General features: G+C 37.5%; 1 protein-coding gene across 2 annotated transcripts in view; it reads left to right on the top strand.

The window, feature by feature from the left end:
- LOC115213018 (small nuclear ribonucleoprotein-associated protein B) overlaps positions 1–3,667 on the top strand; it is a 36,168-nt gene extending 32,501 nt beyond the window's left edge. For both annotated transcript variants that reach the window (XM_029781920.2, XM_029781928.2), the window contains one exon: positions 3,464–3,667. In XM_029781920.2, coding sequence (XP_029637780.1) covers positions 3,464–3,504 — 41 coding nt within the window. In that variant the 3' untranslated portion in view covers positions 3,505–3,667. The remainder of the gene's footprint in view (positions 1–3,463) is intronic.
- The last annotated feature ends 9,040 nt before the right edge of the window (positions 3,668–12,707 follow it).

Below are 12,707 nucleotides of genomic sequence, written 5' to 3'. Positions count from 1 at the left end.
TTATTACAGCTTGCGTGTTTCTGAGATATACAAACTTTAACCCATATAAACCCCTGGTTGTGTTTTTGCCTTGCAAAACCTGCTCCTACTTGTTTGGACATGAACTCACCAGGAAGCATTTGACTGAGCATACGGAATGTTCAGTAGGCAGTCGACACCCATAGCTAACAGTTGCATATTGTCCTTCTCTTCCATGAACAAATGTACAAATTAGTCAGTTGATTTCTCTTTCTGAAAATCCCACTTTACCCAGATTCTCCTTTAAGTATTTACTAACAAAACCTAGTGCTCCAATTATTATTGGCATGAATATGATTGAGAAGCAAGCTTCTTAGTCACATAACCCTGTCTGTACTTATGTTGAACTTGAAACTATGTGATTGAGGAGTGAATTTTTTAACCACATGGCCAATGTGTGTGGGTGAATATCTACATTCTACTTCTGGATGAAACCTATTAAGTAAAAAAACAGTGATATGCTGACATTCCTTGTTAACAAATTATCCTTAGCCCTGTGCCTTTGAAGATGGAATAAAAAATATCTTTTACTTGCTTAAACGTAAAGGTTAGTGACAGGAAGGGCATCCACTTTAAAATAATATTTCAATAATCTTCATCCAGTCCATGCTACCTTGTATAAATGAACAAATACTACTGCTTTTGCAGTTTTGATAATGGTCCAATAAATGTTGATAATATTACGTCAAGGATAACACATCGCAGCTATAAATTAGTTTGCTTCCTCAGTAAAGAGTAACTTAGCTGTTTGTTTATTCAGCAGCCTTTTGTATAGGTTTCCCTGTAATGTTGTGTATTGAAAAGTAATCTAGAGGGAAAGATTAGGAAAATAACGCAGGTTGTTATATTTCTGTTGTTGATCTTTCTCTGTTACTTGATGTTGCTTCCCCTCTTCGTATTATCTGCAGCAGTTTTTTCCCATTTTTTCCATTTTCTGATTTTTCTATTCTTGCAACATTTATTATTTGTTGCAGTAAAATTATTGTTGCTGTTATTGTTATTATTATTATTATTCTTGCTGTTGTTATTGTTATTATTTTTATTATTATCTAGCAAGGGACCAAAAATATCTAGTCTGCAATTTCTTTACTGACAGACAAGATACACTACGCGAGTTTGCAATTACCTCAACCATGGCCCAAGGTTGTGGCACTCTGAATTTATCTGCTGGGCTATCAAATTAAAGCAATTTTCATCTTTTTGAATACTGCTTCCATTTATTGTGTTCTACAGCTAGAATATGCATTAACAATCTGCCTTGGGGCTCTGTCACGTGTTTTTGTGCCTACAAGATACTGTGTTAATTGCCTCCCTTTCCCATTACTTTATATCCACACCACGCCACACCACTCACATATTTTCCATCAAACAAGTTCAATTTAAACCAAACACACCACCTCCTCCTCCTCTCCACCAGTCTTTCTTCACTTTGAAGATTTTCTCCTCCCCCACTTCTTCCTTACTCTGAATTTCCAATTCATGCTGTGGCGATTGGATGCTGTTGCTGTTGCTGTTTAGTGTGTTGTTGCCAGTAGCAGCTAAGTAAAGTGCTCTATAGATAACCGACGGTCACAATTTAGTTAGATATATTGATTCCCACAGTGTTTAACTGTTTATGACAATAATTGGTTGGAGCTCAGCCTGAACTCTCTTGTGGCTGCTGCATCAGGCAGAATCTTAGTATTTCTGCTAGTGGTAGGTAGTAGACGATACACTGCCAGAAATAAAATCTCAAACAAATCCAATTGTTGGGATGCTTTTTAAAAGTACATTTCAACTATTTAGTAAGTTAAGTGTTCAGTGTCTGAAATATTTAAGATCAACGAGTGTACACACACACATACACACAATTGTTTAAATGTCCCCTTTTCCATGCCAACCCATGCCAGCATGGAACATGGACTTTGGTGATGATGATGATATATAATGTAATGCACTATGTGTGTGTGTGTGTGTGTGGTGTGTATATATATATATATATATATATATATATATATATGTGTGTGTGTGTGTATATATGCACACACACCCATGCACCCTGCTTTTTGTGTCAGTGTATATATGTATGTATGTATGTGTGTGTGTGTGTGTAATCTATTATGTTTATATACACACATACAAGGCTAAATAAACCATAACACACATACACAATATAATTTGTCATGTGTGTATTTGATTGGTGTGTAATTAACGACTTATTTTTGATTAATTATTAATTAAATTATAAAACAGTTAATTCTGCACCAATCCAATATATTCATCCATGCACCCTTGTATGTGAACATACAGAGCTAAATAAACTGTAATTATATGTCTGTCTGTCTGCCTGCTTGCCTGCCCACCTACCCACCCACCCAGTGTAATCTGTTGTTTAGCTCCAGTTCAACCCTGGTCAAGCAGATCTGTGACCATCCTGACGTTAGGGGTTTCTAGGATCACACCATCTAATGCGCCTGTTTCTTTTCAAGACGGCTGTAATTTGAGGAAAATTTGACAACCATTTCTAAACATATATTCCTCTCTGAAATTCATGTCAAGATATGAACATTTTGTGAGGTAGGGAATATGATAACAGCATGAAGAACCTTGACTGACATTAAATATACCAAATTTGTTGTCATGATCATCATTTCATATCTGCTTTCTATGCTGGTGTGGGTTGGATGGTCTTAGTGTTGGCATGGTTTCTATAGCTGTGTGTGTTTCCTAATGCCAACCACTTTGCTGAACATACTGGGTGTTTTATTTCTGGTGCCAGTACTAACATTTGGTCTGAAACTCATTAGACTGAGTGAGAATTTAGTAGTGATGCAGGTAGATTTATGTTTGTGTTGAGAAGTTTAATCCTTTAGCATTTAAACCGGCCAAATCTGGCCTAATATTCTATGTGCTTTATGTTCAAACTGGCCAGATCCAGCCTCTCTCACCTTCACTACAATGTCAGTCTAAAAAAAAACAATCACATCATTGAAATTTCGAAGCTATGAGATCATGCATGATTAATACAAGACAATTGGAATAAATAAGCATTATATTTGGCAGTATAATCTGGATGCTAAAGGGTTAAAGTATAATAATAGAAGGAACAGGAACAATATTAAATTCTAGATACAAGGGTGCACATTTTGCTGTAGTGAACATTGAGTAAATCAACCTCTGTAGTTGATTGCTGCTTTAGTTTATCAATCTTCAAAGGATGAAAAGTAAAGTCAGTCATTGTTGGATTAAAACTCAGTATATAAAGAAACAGGATTAACTACCACAAGGCATTATAGTATTTCAGTGCTACTGTTTCTGCTGTTCATTGCAATATATATTTACAATAAGTTAGTAAAATTTGGAATTTAATTCTTTGTGCTCACAGAAGGTTTCAATTTTATTAATTTCATTTTTTACCTGTGTTTTCTTTCATGATATATTTATATATTTTGTTTTCTATTTTTAGGCCCACCACCTGGAATGAGAGGACCTCCCCCACGACCGTGACCAAATACTTAAGTCTATCTAGGAAAGGGCAGTGATTACAACTGCAAAAATTCATGAACATTTTACAACCAAATTCAGATATCATTCATACTATTCCGATATGTTTCCTTTTTTAAGCATTTTTTTTCCACACACAATTTGATGCTAATTAAATTTTAAAAAATTAATATGTTTTATTTATTTTCATGAAGATATTTGTAAAATTTCATCTTTGAGCCTTTCTATGGAATAACGATGTTGTTACTCTCTAATCAATTACACTTGGTATCTGTATCGGTAATAATCAAAAAAAGAAAATCGAATCAAATCAAATGTTCCCTTTGAGCTAAAGGATTATATTATTCTGGGATGTATATATTATTGCCCCGGTTGGGATGCCAGCCTGTTGCAGGTTGCTGGCTCAGTGAACTGGAAAAATATGAGGTGAAATATTTTGCATCACCCGGTCCAGGAATCGAAACCACAATCTTAATGATCATCAGTGCAACACCCTAACCATTAAACCATGTGCATCCACTTTTATAATAATATTAACTTTATATTTTGATATAATGTGCATGGGTGAGAAGTGTTGGTCAATTTGTCTTTGTTTTTTTAATAGACCGGAAATTGTAGAGGGAGGTCCAAATGCTTGCAATAGAATGTAATTCACTGAAAATAGCCAAGAGCCATGTGGCAGTGTTAAGCTGGGTGAATGACAAGATCCTGTTTCACTACTATGCCCATTTGTTCTGCCTCTGAGCTTGGCACATAGTTCTTCTTGATTCACTTTACCGACGAACCTAAAGCCCATTCTCCTCCATATGTCACAGCTAAGTGTTTAATGGCAGGAAGAGTATTTATCTATAACAAATTAAATTGCTTTAACTAAAACCATCATAAATATGTTTGCATGAAGAAACAAATGTATCGTCATCATTTAACATACATGCTCCATGCTGGTGTGGGTTGGACAGTTTGGCAAGATCCAATAGACCAAAGGACTGTATCTTGTTCCAGTGTCTGCTTTGGTATGGTTTCTATGCCTGAATGCTTTTCCAAATAGTGGAGGCGCAATGGCCCAGTGTTTAGGGCAGCGGACTTGCGGTCGTAGGATCGCGGTTTCGATTCCCAGACCGGGCGTTGTGAGTGTTTATTGAGCGAAAACACCTAAAAGCTCCACGAGGCTCCGGCAGGGGATGGTGATGATCCCTGCTGTACTCTTTCACCACAACTTTCTCTCACTCTTACTTCCTGTTTCTGTTGTACCTGTATTTCAAAGGGCCGGCCTTGTCACTCTCTGTGTCACGCTGAATATCCCCGAGAACTATGTTAAGGGTACACGTATCTGTGGAGTGCTCAGCCACTTACACGTTAATTTCACGAGCAGGCTGTTCCGTTGATCGGATCAAACGGAACCCTCGTCGTCGTAACCGACGGAATGCTTCCAGTCCAGCTCTTCCAAATGCTAACTGCTTTACAGCATGTACTGGGTGCTTTTTGCATGTCAGCAGCACTAGTGAGGCCACCATGCATCTTGTCAGAATACAGATGCTGTGGTTGTGGGGTTAGATTTATGTTAGGAGATAAAGCACCCCAGTGTCATGCAAATGGCACCGATGACAGTGGCACATAAAAGCACCCATTACACTCTTGTTTCCAGCCGTAGATTGGAGTCTGGTGCAACCGTTCAGCATACCAGCTCGGTCAAAACATCCAGCCCATGCCACCAGCATGGATAACAGATGTTAAGTGATGATGATGATGATGGGTTTTAGAGAACAGCACATGGGGCAGAGCAGGTGTTTGTAGTAGAGGAGGATCAGTAGAAGCTGTTAAAGAATTTTAAAAAAGATGACAAAATTGTTTTTAAGGTGGTGCTCCAGTATGGCTGCATTCCAATGACTGAAACAAGTAAAAGGTTAAAAAATGATAAATTACAATACCATGTGGTGTAGGGAAAAGAAGATAGGTTTTAAAATGCAAAAGTAAGTGTTCAAAGTATATATTGTGAAATGCTTGGTCCTGTTTTGTAAGGTTTCTGCCAAACCACCTCCAGTCATTGAGCCTGAATAATATTGTTTTTCCTACATAGTGATTAGGTTGCTTGATGAAGTAAGACATCTCTCCAAATATGTTTCCTTATTACCCACGAGGGGACAAACAAGGACAGACAAACGGATTAAGTCGATTACATCGACCCCAGTGCATAACTGGTACTTAATTTATCGACCCGAAAGGATGAAAGGCAAAGTCGACCTCGGCGGAATTTGAACTCAGAATGTAACGGCAGTCGAAATACGGCTATGCATTTCGCCCGGCGTGCTAACGTTTCTGCCAGCTCGCAGCCATACTGGAGCACCACCTTAAAAACATCTCTCCAAATAGTTTAAGTGTTGGCTGTTCTCTTGCAGAATGTAATAGCCAAAGTTTTAGCTTTCAGTGAGGGTCTTGATGACGAAGTTGTTGGAATGTAGGTTATGTTATGACAGCAAAACTTAAATGGGTGTTGCATTCTTTGAAAACAGATAGTGACTGGTTCCAGCATGCATTAATCTATTGTATTTAGGATCTTTGAGAGATTTATGCTGGTTTCCACAGTAGCATTACAATTAAGAAAAAAGTGATTTCTTTAAATTCTGATGGGGGTCATCATTATCATCATTACTGTTGTCGTTTTAATGTCTACTTTTCCATGCTTAGATGGATAAGACAATTCATTGAAGAAAATTTTCTATGGCCAGATGCTCTTTCTGCCACCATCAATCATCTGTTTTGAAGCAAGTTAATATTCACCCATGGCTGGACATCTTTTCATGAAGAGTGGAAACAAACTATACAGTTTATATGACAGTGACACTCCTTGGCAATCATGTGTCAAGCCAAGGAGTCCCTCCCCATATATATATGTATATATATACTGATTAATGATAGAAAATTCAACAAAAAATGTGCTCCATCTGGTGAGAGATAAATATTTATTTAAAGGTCACAATACATATATTGAAGCGCTACTAATAGTTTCATATGTTGAGAAAACTCAAACATATTCAATTTCTTTAGTTCGTTATGATACGTGGTTTAACCCTTTAGCATTTAAACCGGCCATATCCGACCAAAAGTGTTCTGCCTGTTTTATGTTCAAACTGGCCAGATCTGGTCCCTCACACCAACCCTACAATGTCGTTTTAAAAATTAACAGCTACCTCATCAAAATCTCATAGCTGCAAGATAATACATTATTAGTTCAAAACAATGTAGATGAAGAAGCATTGATTTTGGCAGAATAATGTGAACACTAAAGGGTTAAGGGGGCGAGCTGGCAGAATCGTTAGCAAGCCGGACTAAATGCGTAGCCGTATTTCGTCTGCCGTTACGTTCTGAGTTCAAATTCCACCGAGGTTGACTTTGCCTTTCATCCTTTCGGGGTCGATTAAATAAGTACCAGTTACGCACTGGGGTCGAGATAATCGACTTAATCTGTTTGTCTGTCCTTGTTTAGCCCCTTGTGGGTAGTAAAGAAATAGAAATAGGTTTGCACCTGAATAATGTGTTTGAATTTTTCTCAACGTATAAAACTATTAGTAGCTCTTTAATACATGTATTGTGACCTTTAATAAATTGTGTGTGTGTGTGGTTCAAAATTGTGTGAGAGATAGGTAAGGTAACAGCAAACAAAGTATATTAGTTTGATGCTCGGGGAAAATGAGTGATGTTTCAAGCCTTCACTCTTCTACAGAAAGAAATGAGGAGAGTGGAAAAAAATGTGTCTGAATTAAGTTACACATACACACAGAGGCTTCTTTCAGTTTCTACTAAATACATACAAAAGGCTTTGGTTGATCTGGAATCATAGTAGAAAATAGCTTGTCCAAGGTGTGACGCTGTAGGATTGAATTTGAAACCATGTGGGTGGTAAGTGAACCTCTCAACCATTCAGCCATGCATGTGACTATATTAGGAAGTTTGGAAGGTGGCAAACTGGGCCATAAAGAGTTTTAACATGCAGTGGTGGTGGTGGTAAACATTAGATGTGCTTGATTAAAAGGCCAATACCTGGGTTACTTTTAATTCTATCATTCTTATGTGAAAATTTCTTAAATGATGATAACTGCATCCTCCTACCTCCTGGAGGTAAGAGATCCGATTTTCTGTTTGATGGATATCTTGTGGAACAGAATGGTTGTCTATTTATCACGCATCAATGTGCTAGTTAACCCTTTCGTTACTAACCTGGCCATAACCGGCTCTGGCTCTGTAGTACAAATGTCTTGTTTTCAAAAGTTTTGCATCAAAATATACCACCAAACCTTAGTTGCAATTTATATTCCTAACACTAGCTTAATGATAACTAAGTTATTTTACTATATTCTTTGTTATATTCAAAATAATTGAAAGAAACACAGAACATCGCAAAATAAATACGGTGACGAAAGGGTTAATTATGAAAGTTTTCTATCTTGAAAAATAAAGTTTTTTTATACAGCTAATAGCAAGATGGTCGAAACTTAAAACATATACATATTGTTAGTATTATAGTTTTTACAGATGGAAGACACCAGAGATAGCTAGATTTGCTGGAAATAACAGTAATATCTCCCTTAAATCACACTTAATGGAAAGTATTTGATCATAAGCTTCCTCAGAGCCTATTAGGTTTAGTTAGATAAGACGTATTACTCAACTGCAAGGTAAGAATGGAACATATCTACCAAGAGTTATGTACCCTGTCCAAGTATACAACAGAGATTGAATTCCACCTTGGATTACTCTGCATAGAATGGGGTGGCCTATAATCAGAGTTTATAGTTGAGATGTTATTTATCGACAGTATCCACATGGCTTTTAATAATTATCCACCACTGCAAAGATCGGGAATATACTATAGTTAATTTCATTACCTTGAATTCAATCTTTCCTGTGATCCATGGGAAACTACTTGAATACCAAGCTTCTAATTACAGACTGAATGATCAATGGCTAAGATTCTATTTCAGCAATTAATTATAACAAAACGACATATCAGTTACTGGCGAATTTAATGTTAGATTAATGAATTGGAAGGAGTCATACAAACTTAATATTGGGTGACTTTGCTATCCACAACAATTATGTAAATGATAATAGTTTGTTGGATTTTACACTAGTCAATAATAAGCTTGTGACAAAACCAATGTTATTCCAAAAACATCTTAACATGTGAATGGTGCTTGAACTTTGTACTATTTGTAACCTATTTATCTATCAATTTAATACACAACATAAAGAGCTACTAACAGTTTCATGCTTTTATGATACTTTAAATTGGCATATTCATAACATATGCCATGTATCTCTGAGTAGTTACCCATTAAAATAGCCTCCATCTTTCTCTCTTATATGAACCTTATTTGCTCCGACTGAATAATCTTATGGTCAAGTACATTCCAGCCATGCCTGCTTGGAGATAATTGGTGTATTTTATAAATATGCCTTGTTAAAGTATCATAAAAGCATGGTTGTGTATTACATTGATGATAAGGTGCAGGAGTGGCTGTGTGGTAAGTAGCTTGCTTACCAGCCACATGGTTCTGGGTTCAGTCCCACTGCATGGTACCTTGGGCAAGTGTCTTCTTCTATAGCCTCGGGCTAACCAAAGCCTTGTGAGTGGATTTGGTTGATGAAAACTGAAAGAAGCCTGTCGTATGTATGTTTGTGTGTCTGTGTTTGTCCCCCCCCCCCAACATTACTTGACAACTGATGCTGGTGTGTTTATGTCCCCATCATTTGGCGGTTTGGCAAAAGAAACTGATCGAATAAGTACTAGGTTTATAAAGAATAAGTCTTGGAGTTGATTTGCTTGACTAAAGGTGGTGCTCCAGCATGGTCGCAGTCAAATGACTAAAACGAGTAAAAGTGTTTGAAATCTTGCATTCAAAAGACTTTGTATGTGAACAGGGTTCATGGCTGAAAATTGAAATTACTGTGGATAACTTAAATATCATGTCTCAAATTGATGCATAAAATTCTTGATCACTTGGTGATGGAAGCATCATTTTCCTGATCACTCCACTTGCTTTTGTAACAAAAGCCCAAACTTTCATAACTACAACATCCAGTTTTAAGAGAGGAGGTGAGGGGCTAATTATCTGATTCCCCTTATGAGACAAGACTAACGAGTAATAACCAGGGCTAATAATCTGATTCCTCTTATGAGACAAGACTAATGAGTAATAACCAGGGTTAATAATCTGATTCCTCTTATTAGACAAGACTAATGAGTAATAACCAGGGCTAATAATTTGATTCCTCTTATGAGACAAGACTAATGAGTAATAACCAGGGCTAATAATCTGATTCCTCTTATGAGACAAGACTAATGAGTAATAACCAGGGCTAATAATCTGATTCCTCTTATGAGACAAGACTAATGAGTAATAACCAGGGCTAATAATTTGATTCCTCTTATGAGACAAGACTAATGAGTAATAACCAGGGCTAATAATCTGATTCCTCTTATGAGACAAGACTAATGAGTAATAACCAGGGCTAATAATCTGATTCCTCTTATGAGACAAGACTAATGAGTAATAACCAGGGCTAATAATTTGATTCCTCTTATGAGACAAGACTAATGAGTAATAACCAGGGCTAATAATCTGATTCCTCTTATGAGACGACTAATGAGTAATAACCAGGGCTAATAATCTGATTCCTCTTATGAGACAAGACTAATGAGTAATAACCAGGGCTAATAATCTGATTCCTCTTATGAGACAAGACTAACGAGTAATAACCAGGGCTAATAATCTGATTCCCCTTATGAGACAAGACTAACGAGTAATAACCAGGGCTAATAATCTGATTCCCCTTATGAGACAAGACTAATGAGTAATAACCAGGGCTAATAATCTGATTCCCCTTATGAGACAAGACTAATGAGTAATAACCAGGGCTAATAATCTGATTCCCCTTATGAGACAAGACTAATGAGTAATAACCAGGGCTAATAATCTGATTCCTCTTATGAGACAAGACTAATGAGTAATAACCAAGCTATTCATTTATATGGATTGGTTCACTAGTGATTGTTGAGACTACAGCAACTTTTCTGTTGCACCACCAGATACAAAACCAGCAGTGACAAGCCTATAGTCATTGCATTTTACAGCTAATGGAAGCACATCATAAGCTTCTCCATTTGATGATAATATCTATCTTATTTATGAAGCAGTACAAATAGGATGGATTGCCGTACATTTGTGGTAAAAGAAAATAAAATTCCATAAGGATGTACATTTTCATATGTAGTATGGTGGCATGTATAAAACCCCCAGTACACTGTAAAGGAGTTGATGTTAGGAAGAGCATCCAGCCATAGAAATCAAGCTAAAACAGACGAACTAGGTGTTGTCTTTGGCCTTTTCAAGTCTTGTCCAATCCATGCCAGCATGGAAAACTAGTGTTAAAGCCAACACTGCAGATATGGCCTGCAGGCCATATCTGCAGTGTTGGCTCTGAAGGTGATGTTGATTTGACTGAGCTTTATATTGCTATGAAGCAGGCTAGTCTAAAATATACTGTTGTTGAAGCCAAAATCTTATGTTTACAAAGAACAGAAATACCGTAAATCCTTGAGTATAATACACAGGGGATTTTCAGGGGGCTGTACCTCTGAAAAACCTAAACCTTGTGTATAATACACACCCCTTCTCTAACTTGAGTCAAGGAGGTCTATATAACGTCCTTGGTTTGTAAAAATGCATGCGGTAACATCCTTTATTGTTATTGTATATATAACATAATGCAAACGTGTAGCTTTTCCGTGCATTTTGTTTGCCGAAAATAAAGAAACAACAGTAATAACGTTTAATAAATGTTGCTTACTGCAAGTTATGGATGATTCTTTTATGACTTCATTGCTTTCAAGCTTAGCTTAAGGTATTTTCGCGTCCGACATCACAAAATGCGTCTAAATAAACATTGCCGGACAGCAAATAGAAACTCGGACATTGCTTAGAAAATAATATTCATTTTTATCCTCGTATATAGTACGCACTAGGGATTTTGACCTTTAAATTTTGGGAAAAAAATGCGGATTATACTCAAGGATTTACGGTATGTATTTGTTCGTGACAGCCAATCAGCTTGTCTAAAAATGAAACGATGTAGCAGATTTAACTTCTAATGTTGCTTTGTTAGAATGATACTCTCATGGTCTTAAGAGCGGTTCAAATTTTACACAAACATGCATTATCCATGTATGCGCAAATATGCTCAGTTCTTCTCAAAGACTTTTGAAGGTGTTTGAAAAATCGAGCCTAAGAATATTATGCATCCACCTCGTACTGTGTAAGTGTTCTCCAGTCACAGTGTGTTGTGAAGATTTGGATTAATGTTAACTCCAGGTCGGTTTTGCTCGTGCACATTTAGGATCAAAGGTATTCAAACTTTGATTATCTAAAAGGTCTTTTAAAGTTTTGTAGGTAGCATGGTATAATTTATCAAGTTCAATGAGCACGTTAGATGAGACTTCATACTTTGCTTGGTTGTTATACAATTGTGGGCAGCTGAAGGTAGCTTCAGGGTCACCAAATGCATCTCGGCCCTTCCCTACTATTGCCAATTCAAGTAATCTTATCTTGATCGTTACCGCTGAAGTGCAAACTGACCTCCATTTACATTAACCTGGCTAGTGATGGACAATATAGATGGTAACTATTTGAGGCGCAACGTGCAATGGGAGATTGTTCTTAATGGGTTCTTCAGAGGAGAAACAGCAGCTTCCTCGAACCTTTCCGGGCATCCACGATGAGCGGAGAGAAGTTATCTGTAGAACCCGTCTTTGAATGCTTGCAATGGAGCGGTCTCTTATTTTCATTCCCATTTTTATTTTTCGGGCCTCTGTCGGTCATGGCTGACCATGGATGATGTCATCTGTCCGTTGAGTTGTCTATTCAGTTTTTGCAACACTTCCTGTGGCTGTAGAGACCTATGCGAGAGTGGCAGTCTCGTTTGCAGAGGTCACGCCTATACGTTGAATTCGGTCTGTTGGCTGTCATTTCTCTTCTGCGGGCACGGTTTCCAGCTGCCGCCACCCTCAAATTCTCTTCGCCAGTCCGAAGTTGTGTGTGAAGAGTGCCTCTCCAGCTGGTTCGGTCGGCTGCTAGATCCTCCCAGGAATTGGTGTTGATGCCAAGTGCCTTCACATCCCTCCTGCTCACGTCCCTGTACCTCAGCCTCTG

Source organism: Octopus sinensis, linkage group LG1 (genome assembly GCF_006345805.1).
Source record: "Octopus sinensis linkage group LG1, ASM634580v1, whole genome shotgun sequence".
NCBI lineage: Eukaryota > Metazoa > Mollusca > Cephalopoda > Octopoda > Octopodidae > Octopus > Octopus sinensis.
Note: the sequence above shows the minus strand (reverse complement) of the source record. Positions and strands in the feature narration are given on the sequence as shown.